At 37.0% G+C, this 27,872-nt stretch overlaps 1 protein-coding gene across 2 annotated transcripts in view; it reads left to right on the plus strand.

Annotated features, from left to right (window-relative positions):
* Positions 1-27,872, plus strand: part of SLC39A11 (solute carrier family 39 member 11) — a 322,297-nt gene that overhangs the window by 78,494 nt on the left and 215,931 nt on the right. For both annotated transcript variants that reach the window (XM_070934733.1, XM_070934734.1), the window contains exon 5: positions 25,622-25,766. In XM_070934733.1, the coding sequence (XP_070790834.1) occupies positions 25,622-25,766 (145 nt within the window). The remainder of the gene's footprint in view (positions 1-25,621; positions 25,767-27,872) is intronic.

Raw genomic sequence — 27,872 nt, forward strand, 5'->3', positions numbered from 1 at the left:
GTTTAAAAGTCATCACTTTGTGATGGCTCCCAATTTATCCTTGATTTTTTTTTCCCTATTGTTGACTTAAATGTGTAACTCTGCCTAAAGGTGGTATAAAGTAGAACTTATAAGTGCAGATCTTGTTCAGTTCTTTGCTCACCCCCTCAGTGCAATTCTTAAGGAGTTATTCTTGTTATTTTCCAGGCTCTAAATGATTACTGCCTTTTTGCCTTTTAATAAGCATGAAATGAGTTAGCCCCTGGGACTGAATGACTTGTAAGTTATTACCTCCTGTTCTTTTTCTTCTGAAATTATTTTGAACATTGCTGAATTCAGAATAAGGCAGTTACATTTGTGTTTTTCCCCACTAGTGCTCACACATAAATCATATAATCAATTATTCCTTCATATTTTCTTTTTGTTTTTTGGTGGGTGGGTAAGAGAACAATTTTTTATTTCAAAGCTTTATATTTAATAAAAATAGGACAAAATAAAAGCAGAGATAGCTCAGTGAACATTGATCTGAATTACCCCAACTGGAGTTTTATTTAAATGTGTCTTCTTCTCTCTCGCTTATTATTTTTAATGGTCCCCCCCCCCAAAGTTGGTTCAAAGTTCATGCAGATACTGGGGGGGGGGGGTTGCAAGTAGGCCAAGTGTTGATTATTGGAGATTGAAAAGTCTATTGAAAGTCCCATTAAGGTTTGGACAGAACACAGGTGAAAGCTGTTGGAATGAACTATCTCTATGTTTCATTCCAAAGAATCTTGGTCTAATCTAGAATCTAAATGTTGGTCTTTGTATATCCCTAAATTATATTGTGCCTTGCTGCTGCTTCTGTCCAGTCATGTGGATTAAAGGAAGAAAAGCCAGGAGAGTTATGAGGTCATCTCAATTTCTCCATTTCTTTTTCTTTTCTTGCTCCATTATCTCCTTTCTTTTTCTTTTTCTTTTTCTTTTTCTTTTTCTTTTTCTTTTTCTTTTTCTTTTTCTTTTTCTTTTTCTTTTTCTTTTTCTTTTTCTTTTTCTTTTTCTTTTTCTTTTTCTTTTTCCTTTTCTTTTTCTTTTTCTTTTTCATGGCCCAGAATAAAAAGTTTTATTTTGAATTTTGTGTCTCCTACCTTGTTCTCCTTCCCTTTCTGTCTACACTTTGGTGGTCTGGATGCTTCCTCTTATCCATTCTATTTCTGTTCCTTTGTTTTCAATCCATGCTTGCTGAGCTGGTGAGAGAGACACACCTTTAATCCTCTTCCTAATGATTTCATATGCAAACCAATGGTTTCCTGTTGTGTGAAATCTGCATTCAGCAGTCTGGTCACTTGGAGTGGTGGAAAGCCTCTTGGTTCTTTGTGTACTTTGAAATATCCATTAATTAGAATAGGGGCTCCCCCCCCACCCTTATCTTGGCCTATATGGTATCTCACAATGCAAAGAAGATGTCTTTCCTTTTCAGAAAAGTCTTAATTCTATGTCTATTGGTTGTATATATGTGTCAGTTTAAGATGCAGGATGTGTCCATGATGTGAGAACAGAGCATCAGTGGAACATCACTGGCATCTTTGTTTACAAGATTAAAAGAGAGAGAAAGTGGTAGGTCTATGGGTATAGCAGTGGTCCTCAATATATGAACATTTGCTCAGTGTCTGTTCGAAGTTGAGCCTGCATTGAATGGTGGGTCTTAAGAGTTCTATCTTTCCCAGAGCCCCCTGCTATCATGTGATTGCTATCTGGAGGCTTGGCAACTAGTTTGCACTCATGACCCATTGCGGTTCCCTGCCATCACTGCCCTTACAAGCTTCCCTGCCAGCTTCCCTAGAAAGTTTTTGTGGTAAGTCTCCCTCACCAAGAGGGTACAGCTCCTCTATGCTTGTGCCACATCAGCCACTCACACACCCCTGCACATCCTCCCTGATCCTTGCTGCACCTCCCTTGTACCCTCGCACACACTCCCCCACCATCCCTTTTACCCTCGCACACACTCCCCAATCTTCCCCTGCACCTGCATAGATCCCTGTCCTCCCTCCCGCCTTCCCAAATTTGGCAGCAGCTACTTACCTGACTTTGGTTGTGGGAAGCTGGCAGGAAATTGCCTTGCCTAATGATTGTGCGATTCAATTAATGAGAGCAATTGGAACTACTTGATGACCCCATTGCTTAGTGACAGAAGTTCTAATCCCAATTGCAGCTGTAAATCAAGACTGCCTGTAATATGCGTCGATCCTCTTGTATTACTCTAATGGCAGAGACCATCGTAAGAAGCTGGAGAGCAAATTCCAAGAGAGAAGTTTCTTCTCACTCAAACATTCTTTATGTTGACATTAATGGGAAGAGTGTCAAGGATTGAGGGGAAGGTACTAGCCTCAAAGGATACAACTTCTTGCTGTTACTTAATTTAATTTGAAGTAAAGACTTTACCTGCTAGATTTCAAGGGGATTCATTAGTCACACAGCATCCCTTTGAGCTCTTCTGTATCTTTTAAGAATGAGTCTGTTAATAAGTAAAAAAAACAAACCTTCAATGCACATTTATTTGGAAAAAAAACATTCCACTGAAATCATGGTTCCAAGTAGAGGTTCTCTGGCAAATATCCCCCTTTTAACCCTTCTCTACATTATGAAGCAAAGCTGGAAAGTGGTACATTTGAACAAATCTATAGTCCAAACAGAAGTGGTCATAATGAGACTAAATAAGAAATATTAGCAACTTATTTTGAAGAGAGCCAAAGCAGAAAACTTAGGTGCTTTATTGTCAGAATAAATCAGTTGAACGTAGGACTTTTACTTTGATATAAATCAACCTTCTAAATGAAGTGTACTGGTCACAGGAGGGATTAACAATTGTTCATCAATGTAAAAGTTTGTTGAAAGGTTTGCTATGCATGCCTTTTCCACGGCAGCCCTGCCTTTGGAACACCTTCCCCCTGAGGCTTGGCAGGCCCCCATTCTTCTAACCTCCTGGACAGCACTCAAGATGTGGTTTCTCCCACAAGCACTGGGATGGGATGAAATTGTGGAGTTGAAATTTTAGTGGGCTATAAGGGAAAGGTTTACCTATGGTGCCAGACCTTTTGGTTTTGATATGCTTGGCTTTAAAATGTTTTATTGTAACTAGATTTTATCTATCTATCTATCTATCTATCTATCTATCTATCTATCTATCTATCATTATCTATCATCTATCTATCATCTATCATCTATCATCTATCGATCTATCTATCATCGATCTATCTATCATCTATCTATCTATCTATCTATCTATCTATCTATCTATTTATCTATCTATCTCTATCTATCTATCTATCTATCTATCTATCTATCTATCTATCTATCTATCTATCTATCATTATCTATCATCTATCTATCATCTATCTATCATCTATCATCTATCATCTATCGATCTATCTATCATCGATCTATCTATCATCTATCTATCTATCTATCTATCTATTTATCTATCTATCTATCTATCTCTATCTATCTATCATCTATCATCTATCATCTATCTATCATCTATATTGTTTATATAGCAAAACTTTATTGTTTTGCTTTCTTGGTTGGTACAAGATGGGTGATTGTATAAATGTTTGAAAAAGTAAATGTTATCACGGTCAAGCGGTGATCTGTGATCTGAAGAAGACTAACGGTATTTAGAATCTCAGGTTAAATTTAGGGTTTTCCAGCCTGAGGAAGTGGCTTCCTCAAGTACTCCCTCCCGCCCTTTTAAGTCTCTTCCATAATATCTGATATTTCCCATGTATATAGGTTTTAGAAAGATCACTGTGTTTTAAAGAAATGTGAACAGCAGAAATAAGATTAGGGGTAGAACTGAGAAATTGCTTTTCCACCTTCTTTAGTTGAACATGGGAGGGTGTTGGAATAACAGCTCTTATACTGAACCTTGCTATAGCTGCATCTGAGCTCTCCAAGGTCCTGGAAATGCTATAATTCCATTCTAAAATCTATCGCAAGATTCAAAGATGGCAGGGCTTCGGCTATGCGGGAGTCAAAGTATGATCAAATTCAATTGCTCATAACTGTTGTTCCAGCTCCTGTGAAACAGAAGTTTTTATGCCAAAGGGACCTGATCTATATGTGAGCATAGTCAATACTGATCAGCCCTGATTGCAATAGAAATAGCACTTACATACTTCTCCATAGTGCTTTACAGCAATCTGTGAGCAGTTTACAATGTCAGCATATTTTCCCCAACAATCTGGGTCCTCATTTTACCAACCTCGGAAGGATGGAAGTTTGAGTCACCTCGAGCCTGTCAGGATCAAACTCCTAACTGTGAGCAGAGCCTGCAATACTGCATTCTAACCACTGCACCTCCAGGGCTCTTTAGTAGTCAATCTTCTTGAGAATTGTTCTTGACAGATTGTTACTCTCAATGGACCCTTCTGAAGTACCACAGCCATTTGGTTTTGGATGTCATAGTATTGATGCTGTCATTAACTTCCCTGATCTAAATTGCATAATAGGAGTTGAAGGAAATTGGCTTCATTAGATCAAATTCCAATGCATATTTAATTGCATCCTGTGCTTTCCGCTTTGATAAAAATTAGTGTGAGGGGACTATGATATCCCTACTCTGGAACACCAAGAAGAAACACAAATAACCCTTGAGTTACAACAGCAAAGGAACTTAGTAAAATTGCTAAGTGAAATGCTTGTAAAGTCTGATGTCATGTGACTGGATTGTTTAGCAACAACAATTACAGCAATGCCAGTTGCTGTCATAACTCCAGGATTGTGCAGATTGTTCAAGGGTCAATACAACAGCTTCAGAGGGCCCAATATATCCACCTGATGAATTTAACAGATGAGCATATTTCTACATCAATTGGGATGACAATTGAACACTTTAAATAGTTGTGCATTAAAGAGCACCACCCATTAAGAAGTTATAGTTCTACTCTGTCATCTTGCTTGATGTTGTTCAAATCCTTCCATTTCTGAAGACCTCCTATAAATAGGATATGAATCATCACCACACCTTGTATGCTCATTGAATGGTTTTGACTTTGGCTTTGGCTACTGCATATACCATTTTTTTGATATACTGAGTTTTTGCTGCAATACCAATGGATCATGTGTTTCAATACCAATTTATGCAGATCTGGATGTTCATTCAAGTCTGGGATTTCAGCTTTCACAAATATATTAAAATATTGTGGTCTTGGCTTGTCTGCTTCATCAAGCCACAGCAGACAGCGCAAATAAGGCAGAATCCACTTTTGAAATTCTATATTGAGCACATAAGCAATACACCTGCAAAATGTTCCAATGAAGTACATCATGAACAACTTTATTTTTCAAGTTGAGTACTCCTGTGATTAAATCTGGCTGATCATTTGGCTGCTGATTCAAAAAAAAAAAGATGCTGTCATATTTCTGTCCAGTTTGGATTGGATTGCATCTCGTTGTAATAAAAAATGAAGCATTGCCATACTTCCTTATATACATCATAGAATATTGACATTGCTCCATCATATATCTTGGTCCATCAGCAAATGTTGAAGAGAGAATGATGGATCTTCTGATGTTTCTAAAATCATCATTATCATCATTCAATACCTCAGGTTTCTATATATTGTTGAACTCAAGGTCGCATGATTCATTTGGACATAACTCAGCCCCTTGTCCTCAGTTTTAGCAGCCACGTCAAACATGTTTTGTTGGAATAGACGTCCTCTTAGAAGGTTATTAAACTCATTCTCATGGTGCATTATTCGATATGCATAGTAACAAGCACTGCCATTAGTTTCTTGTTCATTTGGAGCTGATGATGCTAGCCATTGTCTCCAAGAGGAAAGAAAAAACATGTGTTGAAAGATATCTTTGGAGCAATGGGACTTTGAAATTATTTGCAAACCACCTCTTTGTTCTTTCAACATAATGTGACAAGGTGTTGGTTCAGTTTCAGTGTTGTTTGGTATGATGAGGACAACTTCGTAGTCAGTTAGTATACTAAATCATCTCTCAGATTCCTGGTTGGTCTCCAGGAAGCTTTTGTATGTTTTAAATTTACACAATGTCCAGGTTGTTGTTGTAGTTTCTCCAATTGTTCAACAATTTCACATTGAATTCCATTATTGTGAACTATACTCATTCTCAATTCTATGCTGACTTGAGGATCCATGATGTAAATTTGAATAAATTTGGCTTGCTGCTTCGGGTCTGGCATTAAATGTCCATTGTAATTATGGATTTGCCCTTGAATAATTGCAGACATATTCTATCTATTCTTTGTTGGAAGGACTTTTTTTTTTAGAATCAAAGGATGTCATTTTTAAAAGGCTGTTTTGTCTGATGTTCTTCCTGAACTCATTTGCAATAGGCTCCTTATTGCTATATAAATTGAGGTCATTAGATGCAAATTGACTATCCTGATATTTGTCTTCATATAACAGAAATTGACAGTTTCTCTATAGAATAGAAACGCATGAGAGTGAGGGCAATCTTTAACCATGCCACTAACTTCAGAAAAAATATTACATTGTGCAAATCATGTATTTTGCTTCAGCCTTTCTCTGCTGAGGTCTTGTTGAAGGTGGATATTGTTATATTGAGGAATCCCTGCAGTAATTAGTGATAGCCACATATTCTCTAGTTGATCTTCCCTTTCCTCCTCTATCTTTTCTTGTCTACTCATTCTGTTTTTGTGATTCTGCAGTCATGCAACCCTTTCCTTCTCCAATTCCTCTTTTCTCCTCATCACGTTCTGAGATGTTGGGTGTCATCTCTTGACCATGTTGTCTCCCTCTCTTTCCACATGGGATAATTATGCTGATGACAACTTAACTTAACTTAACTTAACTTAACTTAACTTAACTTAACTTAACTTAACTTAACTTAACTTAACTTAACTTAACTTAACTTAACTTAACTTAACTTAACTTAACTTAACTTAACTTAACTTTTTTTGTACCACTATTTGTATGTTGACTTTCTCACCTCAGAACAGTTTAGAATCCATGCTGTCTTATTCACTGAGTTGTAAGAAACTCTCTAAAGACAGTTTAAAGATAGGATCACATGGCTTTCTGAGGGCTAGGGAAGGACTACCTGATATTTGGTGGCTGAAGGAGGGGCCAGTTCTCTTTAATACAGGGAGGTAGTTGATAAACATAGTCATTTTAGCCTTGCTGTATGGATACTTACAACCTGATATATAGTTTTATTTAGTAGCCTTAAGGTCCTAATCTTATTTATGCTACTCACTTGTTCATTTTCTTTTCTGGAGATGGGTTAGCTCCTTGGCTTTTCTTCCCTATGTACACAGTGTTTTATTCTTCACCTTAGTAACAACCGTGGGGGAAGAACTTGGAGCTGTGAAGAAAGAATTTGTTATGAAGAAGGAAGTCTGAACAGGAGCCAGTTTGATATCAAGTTGTTCAAAGAAAACTGTCTCTCCAATTGTTTCTCCAACTTTTGTATAGATTTTATTTTTTTGATTTCAAGAATAAATCTATGCTGCCCAGAGTCATTAACTGAGAAGGGCAGCTATGGAAATTTAAACATGTAACTAAGTAAGTAAGTATGTAATAAATGTGGCTTATGACACCGAAGACTTTATAACATATTATGATTTTGAATTTAGGAATAAGATTTCTTGTGGCATCTTCAGTTTGTTTTCAATAGCAGGAGTTCATAAGAAATGCCTCTCTGCGGCCTTCAGTTTTATTTCCTATTTTGTGTAATACAACTATTGTTATCCCCTTTGAATCTGGCTAGGTTTCCTATATCTTAATTGGGAATAATTACTACTATTAAAGCAAAGATTAAAATGATTTTTAAACAGCACAGTGTTAATCAGGGCCTTTAAAAAATACTCTTCTGTTTAGTTGAAATCAGTTATAAATGCTGTAGAGAATGTTGTGGGAAGTAGAAAATTGTTGAGCTAATTAAAAAGAACAACTGCATTGCTCTGACAAATTATGCTTTGAAAAGTATGCTACCTCACACCCATGAGTAACAGATCTCATTCCCTTGTAAGTGCCTGTCTAAAGCAGCCATTCCCCAGTTATGGAATTAAAAGACCAGGCTGAAATACTCAAATTCCTATCACATCTCAACCATGCAAACTTATCAAGGTGTAGAAAAAGTTGGCATGAAGAAGTCCTGTCTTACCTAAAATAATGTTTTGTTATTGTGTTTTTTTTTTTTTTTGCAAAATTTTATTAAATACATATTAAAACATTGGACACAGTATAACCTTCCTGGCTTTTATCTTTGCCATACATGCTAAAATAAACAATAAGTATCATATATACCTTACTATTTATATACATTTGGTCTATTCAGTATTTACATATATAAAGACATCATTTTTCTATCTATATTACTTATACATTTGTCTTATCCTCTTTCATTCTGTTGTAATTACATACATAACCTTAATTTTCCATTCTATGAATTCTAGTCAGTTCATATTTTTCATCCCTCCTTTCCATTCCAACCATTGATAAAATTTGTTCCGTATCCTATAGTATTCTCACTAGCCTTTGTTTTTCGGTTCCAGCGTTAATCTGTTCATTTCTGCGCATGTCAACTTTTTTTTAATTACTTCATCTTCTAGGGGGATTTCGTTATTTTTCCAATTCTGGGCAAAGATCATTCTTGCTGCTGTTATAATATGTATTATTAAGTAAATTACCCCTTTACTATATTTCCCATTTATAATTCCCAATAAGAATAGTTCTGGTTCTATTCTATTCTATTTCTTCTCCAGTTACTTCTGTCAGCCATAAATGAATTTTCCACCAATACTCCTTTGCTTTTTTACATGACCACCACATATGGTAGTCTTACCTAAAATAATGTTGAAATCACATGTAATTCTGAAGTCTCCTGTGATCTTGGCAAATTTGCATGAGATTTCAGTATACTTTTTTTATATGCAGATGAGGATGAGTAACTGCATTTGGAAAAAATTGCCAACTCTAGACATATAGGAGCATGCAGATCAGAAATTGAGTTGACAAGTGTCCTTTTTGTGTACGTAAATAAAGGCCCATGACCTGATGAACTCTCAGAATGCTTCATAAACTTACTAGGGGCCATGAAAATAATTGCTCTATCTACTTTGGTAGCTGTTGAAAATTGTTATTCATATTCTTTTGAGGACAGAGCTGTGAATCCTGTGACAAGGAATAATGGCAGATTGTCCTTTTGTTCTTCTCTTCTTCAACCATAAGAAGCTGCAGTGAAGGGGTTCTAGTTATTGGGCTGGAATGGAGAAGTGGGATGCTTTGATATGCCTTATTGGCAATGCCATGTGCCTTTTTCGGTCCATTTAGGATTTCTAAGGCTTTATGCCTCTTTCAGCACAAAGATCTATACATTCTGACACCCTGAAGAAGTTTGCATACAGTGCTTGTAGGCTCCTCTGACTGCATTACAGGGTTTAGCGGTCTCTCTTGCTGGCTCAGTTTTTTTGAAATGCATAAAGGCCCTCCATTATTAATAGTCACAATTAGCTTTACTTATTTTGAATGTTTTTATTTGCAATCTTAATCACTTTAATGTTTTATTTTAATTTGCTTTTGTTGTGAACCAAGTAGCTGGCAGTATAGCAAGTTCAATAAAATGAAAGATAAATTGATAAAAATCTATTCTATCAGCCTAGCTTTAAAAAAGTAAAAAAGACAACGAAAGTGCTTTGGATGTTCTTGCCCAAAGCCCAGAGCCATAAAACATTAAAAAAAAAAAACCTGATGAAGAACTATCCTTCTTTTTTAACCTTGAACCTGCACCACTTAAGCCAAGATAGATCTCTCCTTAGGTCACAGCTTCTGACTACAGTTATATGCTCCAGTCTCCTACTCTTCTTCTTCTTTTACTTAAAAAAACCAGGAAATGTGATAAACAGGACTATTAGGGTAATACCTGAAATTGTTGACTTTCAGCAGCTGAAGGTTTATTCTTATTTTTGGGAGCAGAGATGCCACTGTAATGCCTTTAGAAATAGAAGTAGCTAACCACCAATATTGGAAAGTAATTTTTTCCTATTTTCTTTTAATGGAGAAAAAATGGCCAATGATACTTCATAAACCTGTCCTGCTATGATCATTGATAAAAGCAAAATGTTTCAGAAGCAATTGAAACTCTGTTCTGACAGGATGCCAGCTCTCCAAATCTGCCTAAAGCCTGCATTTGTAGGCTAAAAAAAATATGAGCCACTGATTTATATCCATGCTTCTCCATTAGCACTAATATTACCTTACGTTATTATTCTGCAAGGTGTTATTCTGTAATTTAATGTTTGGAAATTGCAAGCGACTTCTCGAAAACATACTAAAAGCAGCGCTGAAGCACCATAGTAGATGAAATGGATAGGCAATAGGGTAGACCGAGGAATATTAGACTATCTTTCCTTTTAAAGCAGTGCTATCAGTGTTTTTCCCTGTTCTTCTGAATCAGCATATTGTTCATAATATCTCATTCTTAGTAGAGAGCAGAAAGGACTCCATTCAACTATCTTGCTAAAAAAACCTGTTCTGCTTGAAGTGCTACCAAATGAAAGACACTTAATTTGAATTAGCCCTCAGCAGTGCCTAACTGACCCTGTACAAAATTGCAAGCATTTCGTGAATATTGGAAAAATCTTGCTGGATCAGAAATGTTTAGCTTAATATCTTAACTGACAAGTTCTTGATTCTTGTTCTATCTATTATCTTATAGGGAGCACCAGTGCTGAGATTGTTCTCACTTTTAATTAAACTTTTAATTTAAGGAGCTGATTATGTGACTTTGAGATGCTCCTTACTTTATGTTGATGAGGTCCACATGAGGCCTCTAATCTTACTAGAGCTGCAAGTCCAAATCTCCTCCTATTTACTGCCACAGCCACTGACACAAAGATTCTGAGAAGTGAAATGCAAATGGTCATCTTAACAGATCCATTTTAGCTAATGCAGAAAGCAGATGCAACCAGAACTTTGGTTCTGAAACCTCAAATCAATGCCAAATGTTGTAAAAGGTTAGGCTGCAGATACTCCCAATGATACAACTGGTGAGGCAAGCTGCAGAATATGTGATTGGTTAGAAGAAGCATAACTTAACAGTGGTTGTTGTTTGCACCTACAAAATCTTCTAAATAGAAAGAAACTAGACATTCTACAATATCAGATTAGTCATTGTTGTCAACCCAATTAGGATTTCATCAGCTTTCTCATTAGCAGACACCAGTCACCCACTGAACAATTGCTTTGCATAATGAAGACATTTGGAATAAAGATATAAATGGTCAATTGTCCCTTTTCACAATTCATCCATTATGTTATTTCTCATTCCCTTTTAAAGGCTCTGAACTTGGTCAAAGAAATTTGGCAGTGGCAGCACTAATTTCTCTCAAAAGATAGAGTTCATGTTAATCTGCCAATTAAATCGACAGATTTCTTTTCTAAGACAGCCATCAGTATTGAGTGCTTACTCCAGTTCCTGCAGGGAATTAGGCTATTAGGGCTCCTGCCTCTTTACTATTCGAATAGGCTTCCATATTAAGGGAAGCCTTAAAAAGAATATTATGTGTGCTTACAAGTTCACATGAGAGGATGACAGACAGCCATAGGCTACAGTCTCTTCTTGTATGTTACTCAAGTACCCACAGTTACAGATAAGATATTCAGATGATACCTCATCATCATCATCTCGGTGCTCATCCATATGTATTTATGGATGAGCACAGAGATGATGATGTGGTATCATCTGAATATCTTATCTGTAACTGTGGGTACTTGAGTAACATACAAGAAGAGATTGTAGCCTATGGCTGTCTGTCATCCTCTCATGTGAGCTTGTAAGCACGCATAATATTCTTTTTAAGTAGACGTTAGGAGTAGAAGACAAAGCATGTTTTATCATAAGCACAATAACTTTCTCATAAGAAAGGAGGTCGCTTGCTGTGCTGGCAAAGTGGGAGGAGATAGTTGGTGCATTAAAAGAGAAACCACTAGGAAGGAAAGGAAAAGAGATTGCTGGTAATCCTAAAACAGATTACACAGTTTTGAACTGCTGAAAACTTGCTAATTCCAGGGAAGGCAGGGGCAAGATGTCTGAAGTGCAGCTATGTGGAATCTGGAAAAGACCTGCTGAAGAAGGGGACAGGGACAACGAGGGTCCCTGAAGAAACAGGGACAATGAGGGACACATACCCTTGCTATGGGTTTCTTTTATGGAAAGCTGGAGTGAAAGATCACATCGTGACATATCAAGAATAAATTTATTTATTTATTTCATATTTCTTAATCATCCATCTTCCTCTGAGAGGGTCTTTTGGTGGGTGCTTGCCAGCTAGAATAATTATGGTACTTCTTTCTTTCTTACAACTAAATAGGAGAGCAATCTATACTAAGGCACACATATTGGTAATGTAGACTGAACACATATTCAATAGAGAGATAGTTAACTTAAAATTCATTGGAGATGTAATGTATAGTATAGTATTAACATCACATCACATCACATATAACATCACATCACAACACAACACAGCATATCCAGGCTTTGGTTTATTGCTCTACTGCTGCTTCATTACTGCTTATCAGAAATGTGAGAGTGTGGGAGAAAGTGAAGATGTTTTGATGTAAGGCTTCCTGTATTCGTTTACATGTCTGAAAACCAAAGTAAGAACTTGCCTTGTTTTGCTAATGAACAATATCAAAATTCCTAAAACGGGACTGTTTGTTCTGTCTGTGGGATCAATTTCCATGTATCCCCCAAACTCTTGTGACAAAGACCATCAGTGCCTTCACACAATCTTCTGCACATTCCCTTCTAATGAAGGTTAGGGTCTTGTACTTTGAGGAGGGTGGTTTCTGCAAAAGGTCCTCTACAATTCTACAAAGTTGTATTGTGGCCGACTCTTTGTGGGCACATTACACATATCCTCTGAATATGTACTTAATACCTTAAGGGATATACATAAACAACTTTCTTTAATAAAACTTGGTCTTTAATTAAAATAGTAAATCTATGAAAAGATAGATAATCCTGGAAATTTTACCAAAATTATAAATGAGAAAACTGCACTTTTTTAATGCTGTTCTTTCATAATTGATGCTGATGATTTTGTGATGCTTCAGTTTTTCACCCATTGTGGCTTATTACAACTGCATCCCTCTGTTCTTCTTAACAGTATTGACATTTTGTTGTCTTTCCCTCCTCCATATATAAATAAAATAGATTTTCCAAATCACTTGGGTGAATCCACTGTCATCAACTTGTTCTAAACCTAGGAACAAAATTACCTCTTTTTCATGTTTCAAAATGCAGCACAGTTTGATGCCATGATATATTTCTTAAAAGCAGATTTTGTACTAATAGGCTGTAGGCATTTTGCTTAAATTATTCCAGTTATCTCTTATTTTTTGTCAGAGGTTTTTCTCTTTAGGGTATCATTTAGATTTGTCATGGCTGAAAAAAGAAGGCTATAACTAGGAGATCTGCAGGATTTCTGCTCCAAAGATGAATCAGCAGAGCTCAATAATGGCTTTTTATTATCCGTAAAGCCTGGGAAACATTATCCCTTTTGACAATGGAAGTAGTTTAACTTATGCCCTGTAGCTAATGAGAAAGGAAACAAGGTGTGTGAAATATATATAATCACTTTTATTGACTTTTTTTTGTCCAGTTTCATATTTCTGTGATTTACTACATTGGTCCTCCCATTAAGAGTGTTCATCATTGGACCCAACTGTAACTGCACAATTTTCAACTAGTCTCCAACATTTCCGTTTTAGTAAAGGTTCTTGAGAAGGTGGTAGGTCTGTAGCTCCAAAGGATTCTAGGGGAAGCAGTGTATATGGACCTACGGCAGGTGGGTTTCAAGCCAGGGTATAGCACTGAGATGGCATTTGTCAGGCCTGTAGATGACCTCTGGCAGACACGGGGTGGGGATAACTGCTTCTATCTTGGCTCTCCTTTATCTTTCTATGGCTTTCAATGCTATCAGTCATAGGATCCAATCTGGGTCGGTCACTGGGACTAGAGGTTCGGTCTTCCAAGCTTTCGGATTTCCACTGGAGCCCATCATATTTCTCACATTTCTCTGTGAGAAATCCCCAGAGGATGGCTCCAGCATGAGTCTGAAAGCTCGGAAGACTTACCGTATTTTTCAGAGTATAAGACACACTTTTTCCCTCCTAAAAGAGGGTGAAAATTTGGGTGCATCTTATACACTGAATATAGCCCCGCCCACCCACTGGCCCCCACCCTTCAGCCTCCATGCATCCTCTCAAACGGAGCTTTTGGAGGCTGCAAACGCATCCTCTCAAACGGACAGCCTCTCAAGCAACCTCCAAAAACTCCAAAAGCTCCATTTGCAAAGGAGCTTCTCTTTGCAAAGGCAGCCTCTCAAATGGAGAGCAGCCTCCAAAGGTTCCAGCGAACCTGTTGCTAAAGTTCACCTCTGGTAACAGCTGATTGGGGGTATTCCGGAGGCGATCCACCCGCCAATCAGCTGCTCGTGCTGAATCAGGCTAATGTGCTGAAACTGACCAGGCTGTTTGCTAAGGACGCTAGCCATATGAATACCGATGGATGCTGGTAGGCAGAGGCAGAATTTTTTTCTTATTTTCCTCCCCCCAAAATAAGGTGTGTTTTATACTCCAGAGGTCTTATACTCTGAAAAACATGATTACAAAGTATTTTATTCTTGATTATAAAAAAGGTCACTTTTTCTATTGTCCAATTTTTTATTTTTTATTTTTTTTTTGGTAATCATTAAAACCACAAGCCATAAGTGCATTTTCCATGCAGAATGTCTCTAATGGGTTTCTATGGGCCATGAATGTAGATATTAAATTTTCTCTAATCAAAGAAGTTAATTTAATAACTCTGCAAATCTCATCATCTTCATCAATCATTCCTTCATTGTGGGCAGAGTTGAACCTTTCTACTTTTAAGCATATAATAATATCATTACAATTACCACATATAAAAACAAAGTTCCATGACTTTTTTCTTAGCTGTCTGACCATTAGCTCCAAAAGAAAAACTCTGATTTTAATTGTGCAAGAGCCTTTAAAAACCTCTGAATTAATGTATATATTTGTATCCAGTTTTTTAAAGATGTCCACTAAACATGATAAAATGTTCCTTTTATGTTGTTCACCAAAGATGCAAAGTACCTTTATACGTTCTAGACAATTTCTCTGGTGAGAAATGTCAATGATACAGCATTTTATTAATATATATATCTATATCTGATTTTTAATGCTTAGTAGCTCTCCATCTATAAGCATCCTTAATGGAGTCTGTTGTTTTGATCAATAATTTTCCCAGTTTTGATGGTAGAATCTTAGTAGCAGATCAGAAAGGTACTTAGTGGTGAGCCTGCCGTCTTAAACATGCCATACTTAGGAAATTTAAAAAGGGATAATTCCAAGTGGACAAACCATGATTCAAAAGAGCTAACTTTTTGGATGTGCATTGTGAAATAATCAGATTTAACCTGCTAAATTTTCATCACCATCCCAAAGAAACTCTAGGGGACACTGCTGAGCTACATCAAAATGTATGGCTTTCTCACATACATAAAAACTGGATGATCATAGAGAGAACCATAGAGAATGAAATGGATTAGTTTCAGCCTAATACTCAATAACTATTGAGATCACCAAACAGATTGAGAAAGTTGCTGGTGGTCAAACCCACTGCAGAACTTTTGCTCTCCTAAAACAAGATACTTTCTCTAGAATTGCAGTGCTAGTTTCTTTAAGTTTAAAGGGCAGTCTTTTGTTTTTAATTCTTCTTTCATGTCACCTCATTCTTCAGGGGTTCATTGAGAACCACTGACATTTGGAAGAAAAAGTAGATTTCACAAATACGTCTGGCCACAGTTCCTTCATTTAATCGGTATGAGCAAAGATAGATAAATATAGAAATATATTGAAAAGGACAGAAAGTAAATGGAAAAGAATAGCAGACGTAAGGAATAAAAATGTATGCCTTCATGGAGTAATGCCATGATTACTTGTAGTAATTTCATGCTGTTCCTGTCATATTGTAATAACTTGCATTATAAGAAGGGAAGCTGGAGCTAATATCATTTGAAAATTAAGTGGTTTGGACAGCTGTGTAGATCTCTCTTCAGAGTAGAGGTAGCTTGCAAAAATCAAGAAGTCTCTTATTCTTTCTTCCCACTTGATTACTGTTCAATTCCAGTAAGTAATTTCTGAGGCATATAATTTTCTAACTTCCCTTTTTTTGTATGAGGGTAGACAGCAGCTAAGTCTGAATTTAGCAGCTGAGCTAAATTCCATGGACTGCTTCTTCATTTTATTGAAAAGACATAAAATGGTATAGATCATAGTGTAGCTGATTTATAATTAGAAAACATGTTCCATCATGCTTCTTATCTCTAAGCATTAAGACAGTCCCTGTCTCGTTTGAATTACTTTTATATTTGTGAGTTGGAAATGGAAAGCTGATAGAAGTGAGAGGAAAACTGTTATGTTTTATTTTTCCATTGCATCTGAGATACTGGCATTAAGTGCAGGTGGAGAGAGAGGGAGCATTTTAGAAAGCCTGAATATTTCAGAGGAATGGAGAATAAATTACTTTTCATTCATCTCCACCTGAACTGACAAGGTAAGAATTTTCATTCTGGAAGCCTGTGGAGGAATATTGCTTGTTTGTGGAAAACATGGGAAAACAATTTTAAGATTGAACTATGAATCCAATAGTAATTGCTTCTGTGGCTAGATTCACAGAACATGTTCATGGTCGGAAGACTGGAATGAAGATGTATATGTGTGTAAGTGGTGAGAAGGTTGTTCAGAATCAGTAATTAAAGGATCACAGTGCAATAGCAGGGAAAAGATTTGAAACTGAACTAGAAGATCAAAACAAATTATTTTCATAATTGTTTATAATTGCATGTTTTCATCTACTTAGCATATATTTATTATTTACTGTATCTACATTCTTTTTGGCACACAACTTTCAGTAGCAACAGAAACACAGAAGGCAATAACTAATATGTAACCAAGAAATACATAAATTGATGTTAAATGGTTAAGCAGTCTGTGAAATGTAAATAATAATAATAATAATAATAATAATAATTGAGAAGTTCATAAAATGGATACTAACAGAACATTCCATGGTTTAATTGTTGGATCAATTATCCAGAGTCCTCAGTTGGCAGAGATATTAAAGGGTAGGCTTCTGAAGGCAGTCTTGGAATCCATCTCTCGTGCCAATTCAGCTAAAGTTCCTGTCATTCCTCCCTCTTTCCCCCATGATTCCATCTTCATTGAACAGAATGAAAGAGTTGAAGAATTAGCACAGCTGAAAGAAAATATCTCTTCATATGGAATTTGGTACCTGTTGTGGTCTGCCTTCGGACTGGCAGCAAAGTCGGACAGTGAGGAGGCTGGGGAGGAACATGGACCAGTCCTGGAGTCTGGGGAAGGCTTGGATGAGGGCTCTGCATCGGAGGCAGAGATGGGGCCAGGGCCATCTGGGAGTTATGTGCTGAATCTGGAGCCTCCAGAGTCTGACGTCAGTGAGGCAGAGGAACAGGGGGAGCCTGTTCCCAGTGCACACATGCGCAGAGCTGCCAGAAGGCAAGAACAGTTAACACAAAAGGGGCAACTCGGGAGTAAGGCTTGGAGATGATTGACCACTCCCATAAGACATAAAGGAGGAGCAAAGGTACGTGAGACTTTGCAGGAAGCAACTTTGTTCATGCTGGTCAGTTTAAATTCTGAAGCTCCATTTTGACTCTGTGCTCCGTATGGCCTTGCAAAGCTAATTGCCAATTAGGTGTTTGGCAGCGTGTCAAGGGAGATAAAGGTGGGTGCTTATCAACCTTATCCCGAAGGACTGTGGCAGACGTCTGTTGGACTCTTTACAAACTATTTGTGACTCATCATGGGCTGTGAATGAACAAAATTCACAGCTGTGGAAATAAAAAGAGGGGTTTGGGGACTAATTGTGCTTTTTACTGTCTTAGGAAGCCTAGGTCAGAACACTACCAAAAGATATACTAGATGGAAGCCAGGATGACTATATACTGGTAATTAGTTGTTACTTCCAGTGGGAAGCAAAGAGGAGGGTAATATTGAGTACCTGTTCTGCCCTCGGACAGAATGGATCACATCCGCTTCACCATATTGGCCAATCTAATCTAGATTAAATTGTTTTTTCTTTGATCTATCAATGCTATTCTTAGGTTCAAAGCAAATGTAGGATGAACAGTTCCCCAATAAGGCGTAGGAATGCTAGCTGTGCTAGTTTCTTTCTTGTGGTTATTTTTGGTGCATTTTTTTGTATGCCATACACCGACACTTGCATGCTACTATTTTTTACACTTAAGTTTTTTTCCTACATAGCAGATAGTCAGAATATTGATAAATGTCCCCATGTAAGGTGGGAAAAAGGGAGGAACTTTGCATACATAGACTCTGTTCTCTATGTTACGTTCACTTCGAGCTTGTTTTTATCCTAGGGATACAAATGGACAGAGGGGGAAAAATAATTCTTTCCCAAACTTCTTATATTTCGGCACCTTTGTCAACCTGATCTGTCCTTCAAAAGCTGCCATCTTTTGACCAGCTAATCTGCTCAGCTGCGCTTTTCTCCTGCTGAGACTTCAGCTGCAGATTCCTCTTCCATCTCTCCTTTGATATATAGTTGGTATCTACAGTCCATGCTGTACAAACATAACTCTAGCAAGGTCCAACAAGCCCCAACAAGCCCCTTGTATTATTTAACACTTCTGTCCTTTTATATATTTTCACTTAAAAAGCAGATGTGGCTATATCCAGATGTTTTAAATAGGTACTAAGCTCCTCTTCCTGTATGCTACTGAGTCTGATTTGGGCACACCCAAAGGAAAAACAAAACAAAATATCTTTACCCTTGATGCCAATGCGTTATCCTATGTCTGTCGGAGAACTCCCCCTGTTACACAGTAAAAGGTACTGCTTCCTTCCGACTCCAATTTGGAACATATCAACCATTGTATTTGTTAAAAACATAATGCATTTATACTTGTGGTGCTACAGCCCATGGTTGCTTTATTTGATCCCAAAGCTTCCATGCCTGTCAGCTTGCCCCTAGATGCTTTTAACATTTAATCCAGTCCTTGAGCTAGTCTGAATTGATTCCTCCCTATAGCTGGGAGGGCACTGAAAATGTTGGAGTGTGATTTTATTGTATGATTCTTAGCTTTATTATATGTGAAGGTATAACAAAAATCAGGCCCCATAGGAAATTTATTACATAAATTGCATTACATGTTTAAATTGGTAGCCATTTTTCTTCTAAATTTTAAATTTTCTAAGGAAAACCTTATTTGTTTGATGCAAGACCTTTGGACAGTCTTAATTATAGTAACATTCTCTCTGATGTTTGCAAATTCTGATGTGATGGTCTCCTTTGCATCACTTGTTGGCCTATGGGACTTGACTTTTGGTACACCCTGTATTTGAGTTTTACTTTTTCCTTATGTGTGTGGGTTTGATTAGGATGTTCTCTTCATCTGTCTAGCCCCGTGGCGTTAAAATTTTAGAAAAAAAAGTTGTATCTCTTCAATTTGTATTCCATCACTATTAAGTGCACCTTTGACATTCTAGGACTGAGTCACAGTTTATTAGATAATTAGTTTTTCTAGTCCAGCACTGGATGTTGACACCTACCACCTAGTAATCTTTACATTTGCTTTAAAGAAGAAATAGAGCACATCAGTGACACCTTTGTCTAGATCTGCAGGTAGGAAACTTTGTCAGACTGTAGAGAGTAAACAAGATGACCTTGACGAAGAGAGGGGAGATCTGTTACAAAGGCAATGAGTAAATAAATATTGTTTAAGCCCAGACAGGGGAGAGAGTAAGATTTTGTTACTATTGCCTGCCTATCCGTGAATGTCCAGTAAAAGTATCAGTAAAAGTAGTTTTAGCCTATGTGGCATCTATTTCTTGGTCTATCCTTTAGGGCTGACTGAGACTCATGAGGCATAACTACCAAGGGTTTGTACAATATCTGAAACCCTTGAGTGAATCATCTGGATGAGAGAGATGCTGCCTTTCAATATTCCTTATATCCAAGTCAGAAAAAATCTCTACGAGGATACCATGGATAATGGAAATCATTATAAGAACCAGAAGAATCAGGAGTGTCAGATTTTTTGCCTTTAACCTCCCAAGGTGATCAGGGCAGTATCTATTTCAGACCAGGCCTGAAACATGACGAAAATGTAGCTATAGTTAGTTGTCATTCATTAGATTGCAGATTAGAACATTCTACCTTGGTCTGAGTAATTTTCATCCTCTAACTTCTGACATTTTAGTTTCATCACTTTTACAGCCCAGTTTTAATGGTGAAGAACTTTCTTCTCCAATAGTTCCATCATATATGTAACAGAAGAGAACGAACCCCCAAAGATTTAGCATTTTAAAAATTTGTGTTAGAAAATATGCCTGTAATTTTGTTCCTTCATTGCTGAATAGCTGAAGATTCATTTTATGGGTCTATTTTGGAGTCATTTATTATTAATAAAAAGTGGAATCTGTCAGAAAGAGACAAAATTTTAAATAGCACTGAAAAGCTCTTGAGTAACTATCATAATCCAGATACTTAATTTCACAGACATAGAGAGGCACTTCACTTGCTCAGTTGTGGCCAGCTATTATTTCTCAGACATTTGGTCAATACATTAGTTCTGCTTTCACTAATGTTACATATTTATGCACTTTAAAAATAAACTTACCAAGTAATGCTTGTGAGGTTTGGATATTATAGAACAAACTGCGGTTGTATATTTGAAAGTTCTGTTCTGCAAACGGAACCCACCTCTTTCCTTTTAGTTATTTTCCTCTCACCTCTGCCTTTCATGGGGAAACAGAGGTTTGGTAATTCAAAGCTTTTGTTGTAAATGATCCCCAGATGAGTATCTGAAGCTCAACATTCATAACTCTCTTTTCGCTGCAGCTGCGATAGACAAATCCAGCAGGGAGCAATATTAGAAATGCATTTTCCACTTGGAAATGACTGATCTTAGGAGTAAATGGGCTGTGTGTTCTTCTAGACTCTTGGAAAGACTTTGTTAAGATCAGCTAGGATGCAAAGGACTACATGTAATTAGTTCTATATACTATATCTTAGGGGGTCTCTTAAGTTTGTTTTCTCAAATTGTAGGAATTGCTCCCATCCTCCAATGCTAAACTGCAAGCTGTTTTTTGAATCAAGTGAATTCAAAGGCAAACTATGGTACTTTGATGGAAAACAGACCTGGAAAGAAATTTATTTATGCATGGACTCACTGGAGAAGAGCCTAATGCTAGGAAGGATTGAGGGCAATAAAAGAATGGGATGACAGAGAATGAGGTGGCTGGATGGAATCACTGAAGCAGTAGGCATGAGCTTAAATGGACTCCAGAGGATGGTAGAGGACAGGAAGGCCTGGAGGAACATTGTCCATGGGGTCGCGATGGGTCAGACACGATTTCGCAACTAACAAAAACAACAACACAGAGAGAGAGACAAACACACAAACTTAATGTTACACTGTCTTTAATTTATTATTAAATTGTCATTGATTATGTACCATCAATGCATTTTCAACTCCAAGCAACCGCATAGATAGAGTTTCTCCAACATGATCTAACCCTAATCTGTTCTTTCAGATCTCCCAATAATGCAATCATTGCTACTTTAAGTCCATCCTCCTTGGGGGCTTCTCATCCTCTTCTCTTTCCTTCCACCTTTCACAGCCTTACAGTTTTTTCCAGATATCTGATTCTTCATATAATGTATCCAATTTGAGCCTGGTCCTTTGTGCTTTCAGTGAGAACACTGGATTGATTTATTTGATGATCCATCATTTTGATTTCTGGACTGTCCATGTCCCAAAGATGCTTTTCTAAAGGCAACTGGATTTCCTTGATTTTTTTTTCTTGAAAATGTTTTGCTTCTTATCCAAGAAGCTTGTTCAGTTTTGGTTGAATGGTGGGGAATGGAAGGATTTATTTTTTCTTAGCAGTCATCTGATCATTAGCATTCTGAAGGTTGGTCGTTGGCTCACTGAGAGTTGTTGAAGCTACTTGGCGGTTTATCTGTATCCTCAAAGTCACCTAAATCAGAGTGCAAATGGGTGTGGAACCTTCATGGGAGTGCTGAAATGACTGTGTTGTAGACAAGGGATAGGTGAAGTTGGTCCACACACAGCCCACCCCCGTTGAGAGAAGGCTGTTCAGTTTTAATATAGATGACCTCTTTGACCCCTTCTTTCAAACCAGTGGACCTCTTTGTCCAGTATGTGGACTTTGCTGTCTTCAAAAGAGTGGTCTTTGTCTTTCAGATGCAGATGGACTGCTGAATCTTGTCCTGATGTGTTTGTCCTCCTGTGTTGTGCCAGGTGTTTGTGAAGGGGTGGTTTTGTTTCACCAATGTACAGATCTGCACATGTCTTATTGCATTGCACAGTGTACCGCATTGCTCAGTTTATGTTTGGGTGTTTTATCCTTGGAGGCCCCTCATCAGTCAACAGGAGTATTGATTTACCACCAGCTTTATCAAGTACTTAGGAGGCAAGTGCTTGACAGCACAAGGAAACAACAGCCAATGACTTAATAGCTGGCCATCAACACCCCAATCACAACTAAAAAGCCACACACAACCAGGCACTATATACAGTAAATATCACTCACCCAATAACCCTAAGCATACACTCTGCTAGAGATTGATGAGCTCCAGCACAACTCTGAAAGCTCAGAATGTTAAACCTCTGGTCCTGGTGACCAACCCAGATTGGATCCTGCATACAAAAATATACTTTCCTCCTCTTATTTTGCCCACAACAACAAAGGTGAGTTGGGTTGAAAGAGAGTGACTAGCCCAGAGTTACCCAACTGACTTTCATGTGTAAGACAGGACTTGAACTCATAGTCTCCTAGTTTCTAGACCAGCACTTTAACCAAACTGGCTTTCTGGTTTGCTCTTCAAAACCACTGCTTCCAAAATGGCCAATTTCCCATGCCTGTTTCTGATAATTCTGATCGACCAAATGAAAAACTGGCACTTTGGGGTTGTTCATACTTGGAGCAGAATATATATTTCAGAGTGTTTTGTTCCTGACAGAATCAGAAATTCAGCTGTTTCTTGTAGAAAAAAAAATATTTCTGAAGTAGCTGCTGTGGTTAAGTGGTTTTTGTGATTGTCTCTTACAACTGGAGTCTTGGATTCTCCTGTTCGAGACAAGTTGCTATTTCATTCTTGTGGGGAACTGAACTTGATGTGATGGGAGAACACCAAATATCTTTCCATATACACATTTAACGTTGAGGGGAGGGTATCCAGTTTAGTTCTCTCCTTGTCGTTTTAGTTCTCTATATCAAATATGTAAGGAACCAGCAGCCCCTATATGGCAGTTGCAGCCACACATCCATTTTTCACAGTCCCTTGAGTTCTCCCAAGTTCATATTATTGTAAATTGGTGACAAGTCACTGAATAATGGTGTAAGGAACACACATTTCTGTTCCATCATTTTATAAGCAATTCCTTATTGCTTTGGAAATAAATATCATTCAAACATAAAAAAAAATAGTTCTTTACACTTTCAAACTTCTCAAGAGTACAGGTGAATGTACCTTGTAGACTTACATATGAAATACATACTTTTCTTTTAAAAGAAATTTCAGAATAACACATGAAGTCATGTGAATGCCTAGAACACATGGAATACGAGCAAAAGTAGAGCACACAGAAAGAAATCTGTGATAGTCAAGTTAATTCATTATCTAACAATGAATGAATGAGTGAACTAATGAATGAAACAAAAAGAAAAGAACAAAAGAAGTCCAATTCCAAAAAGTAATTCCTCCTATATCTTCCTTATACTGTACTGATCTTTTTCCTGGGTTTTGTCTCAGCACATCTATTTTATGAGGTCAAAATAGCATCACTTAACGATGTATTTAGAACTTTTCCAGTGAATATTTTTTCATGATTTGGGTATTGCACAAACTGTGAAATTAGCTAAGAAGAGGATTAGAAAATGGATATGTTCCAGGTCAGATGGCATCCATTATTCCATAACAGAACTGCAGACAGATGTCTCCGATTACATATATATGATGTTAAGATTCATTGGACATTATATTTCATATCTACTTGTCCTTTACTAATCATTTATAGTTATGACATGAAACACTTATCGTTTATCATTATAGTATTGTGATTATTCAAGCCATTTTTGTTCAAAAATCAAATGGTAAAATGGAAGCTAGAACCAGATAGTGAATAAATAAGATATAGATATCATAATGACTTTTTTTTGTAGATAGATAATTAAGTTGCATTATTTTAAAAGAGAATTGTTCCTTAAAATATTTCCCAACAGTGAAGTCCCCAGTATAGGACCTCACTGTTACAAAGCCCACTTTTGTTTCTTAAGATATTGCACAGCTATTAATAATATATTTCCCTATTGTTGAGTTACAGCATGCTCCACTCATGCTTTGAGTTCTCATGAATTTGGTTGTCTCCATTGCTGTGATGCTTCTCTTACCTCTGTTCCCATGTACTGCAAGTCTATTTATTTCTCTGCAGGGAAATGCGTGATAAAGCCTAACAGATTTTACACCCCATGGGACTTTCCTTGAACTATGTCAAAATAAGAGGAAAGGACTCTTACTTTAACCAGGATACAACTATAGATAATTTAATTTCACATATAAGATGGGAACAAAACCAAGCAACACCCTGGGACCATGGCAGAAAAAACAATCTTGCTATGGCATGTTGGTATAATTGTTAGGTGTAAGTGGAGAAATGCCCTTACTGTGTTATTGTTTACTGAGCTTTGGGCAACACCCTTCTTCTAATTTTTTTCCAAAAGTTGGGCTGAAGAAAGAAGTTCCAGAATTATATAGAATTAACCATTGGAAGGGACCTTGGAGATCTTTTGGTCTGGCCCAGTATAGGAATCCACCATGAAAGTTCATGTGGGAGGTGATCATCCAATCTCTGTTTAAGTATCTCTAGTAAAAAGATTCACTTGACTCACTTCCAGAGGCAACGTATTAGAATTTTTTCCCCTGATGTCCCATTTGTCTCTTCCTAAGAATTGTCTTACATTGTAGTCTTACCAAAAGCCAAATATGGCTATATTTTTTCCCTATTATCTTCTTTTCCCCAGGTTAAACAGACCTGCTATTTTTGACTCCAGGGCACTCAAATCCCTGCTAGGATGGTTAAGGAAGAATCAATATAAAGTGGCAAGTAATTTTTAAAAATTAGGTAGTGAAGTATAAATGAATATAATCAATATTATATATTATGAATTCAGTGTCGACTCAGCTATTAGATGCTATATTCAGACTACTGTCTATTGTATAAAGATATTATATTCACGTGACTCTTGGAACTGAGATTACAAAGCACATTTCTCTGACAGCACCTGTTCCCTGTATGCCCATAGTACCTTAAACAAAGTAGTATATAATTTTGACAACAGCAAAGTTAGTTGAAACATCAGATATAAAAATGTATTAAGGGTCACTGTGCTTGGATATAGACACATATTCATTAATTCTTCTGGAAGAATATAGCATAAAATTGGGCTGAATTGCATTAAAAAAAGAAACAAAATAAAATGTGCATTTTGGTTTGTTTTCTGTCTTTCAGGATATCAATGTGTCTCCTCAAACATCACTGGCTTTAAATTATGATTCAAGAGTGATTAAGGAGAAATACGAAGAACAGACCACGGATCATCAGGCATATGAAAATGAACTGTCCATCCGGATAGGTAGAACAGCTTTACATTCAGGCAAGCATCCTGTCATATACCATCAAGTTAATATGATAGTAGTGTGCATATGCACATCCTACATGTGTGTATGTCATAAAAAAAAATAAATAAGAAAATGGATAGAGATAGGGCAGCTTCTTTCTTTGGTATTTTTCATCCTCTAAATTTCTACCTTAGATCCTAATACTTGCATGTCATATTAATTGTTTAGAATGCTCTTTGGTCTGGAAGACAGCTATCCTATCTGGAATGACGAATCCTGATTCTTTGAAATTCATGTAGGCTCTCTATGGATTCAATGATTCCTTGTCTATTTCCTCTATGACTTCCTTCACTTGGCCTGGTTGGGGGTTACTTACCAGCTGGTTGAATAGTAACGTATTCTAACTATCCAAGCCCCCTTCCTTAGTAATTCTTGTTAAGATAATAGTTTCCCTGTTGCTGAGAGATTTAGGGAGAATTGTCCTAATTGTAATCCTAATCAGTAAAAACAGGCTTGGATTCACTGGCCCTAGTGCTTTCATGCCCACTCCATTGCTTTTCTTCACCCATTAAACAGTTATTTGGCAAGCTGGGAAGGGAATAGTAGCCCCAGTTGGCATAAAGGTGGAGGGGAGAATGGATGTCCTTAGATTCTTTCCTGGAATTCAAGCTGTTGAAAGCTGGGATACATTATCACTTTGTAGGTCTGGTTTGGAACCCGAGTGGGACCACTCCATTAGATAAAAAAGCAAGGGACACAAATAAGGATAGAAATTATTATTTGGAGTCTTTCTGTAAACACAGAAAAATAAATTGAAATGGTTTTTAAAATGCCAATTAAGGACCTACAGTTACTTAGTGTTTATGGAATGTTGATAAAACTTGATTTACAAATTTGAAGAATATACCTTTGAAAGTGCAAAAAAAGAGAGAGAAAGAAACAGTTTTTAAAATAAATCTAAAGTTGTCCAGTAAACGCTTATGTGTACCCAATGTTTGTGGAATGTTCATAGAAATGTATTGTTTTTATATCACAAAAGATAGTACAAGTTAGATTCTGTTGTATGGTCCTGTATTTCCACTTCATGTAAAACTTTCACATAGAATTTTAATATTCCACAATATTTTCCTTTCCCGATTTGCTGGATAGTATAGAGATACAAATGTATTGGCTTGTTTGTTTTCTAAGATGAACGTTGACTACAAGAACCAATTCTATACAGTAGTGGTAGTTCTAAACCCAGAAACCATCTTATGCATGAAGTGCATAAGAACCTGTGGGTTTTTTTTTTAAATGACGAATCTCTTTTAAGGTAGTTTAAGTTGATTTAAGGGAGTGGTTATCCCATCACAAAGAACGATGAAAATAAATTAAAAGTTGATTGAACTGCAAATTGTGAGAATTCAGAAGGCAGTTCAATCAACTTCCTTGGGTTTGTGGGAGTTGAAGAGCATTTATTTTCCAAAAATGAAACAAATAAATTAAAATCTATCTTCTTCCCTAACATCTTTAGCATGTTGGTATTCATATCAGAAGGGTGTTGGGGTTTTTTTTTTTTGTCAATAAGCACTATGAAAACTATTGGGGGAACTTTTTCCCCCTGCTATGGATAGTTTACTTTTCTCTCTCTGCCAGAAAAAAAATATTGCTTTTTTCCTGTCTCACATTTTAATATGTGAAAAAGACACAAATGGGGACTGGTATGCATTCTTTCTTCAGAGACATGTTGCGTTCTGGCCTGTAGGGAGGAACACTGTGTATAAATGCAATGAATCATGACAGTCAAGGAGGGTAAAGACAGAATACTAACCATACGTTTACTAAGGTTCTAATATTTCTGAAAGTTGCAGTATGCTTATGGCTACTTTCTTTGAGCACTGTTGGAATTCTAATAGCCCGTAGCAATCTGCAAATATTTGTCACAACATGGAGATGCAAATGAGTAAACACAATCCGATCCTTGTGTACTTGCATGTCACATCAGAATGAAGCAGTATGCATTTACTCCCAAGGTAATTTGTTAGAGTGTCAGGCTTCCAGGAATTATCTAGTGTTTTTGGGATTTGACTTGTCTAGGATGATCCCAGTTGAAACTATGGTTAAGTCTGTCCAATTGTTGTGAAATTAAGGAGTTTTCATCA

This window comes from Pituophis catenifer, unplaced genomic scaffold (genome assembly GCF_029215685.1).
Source record: "Pituophis catenifer annectens isolate HBS135680 unplaced genomic scaffold, rPitCat1.0.hap2 SCAF_2, whole genome shotgun sequence".
Classification (NCBI taxonomy): Eukaryota; Metazoa; Chordata; class Lepidosauria; order Squamata; family Colubridae; genus Pituophis; species Pituophis catenifer.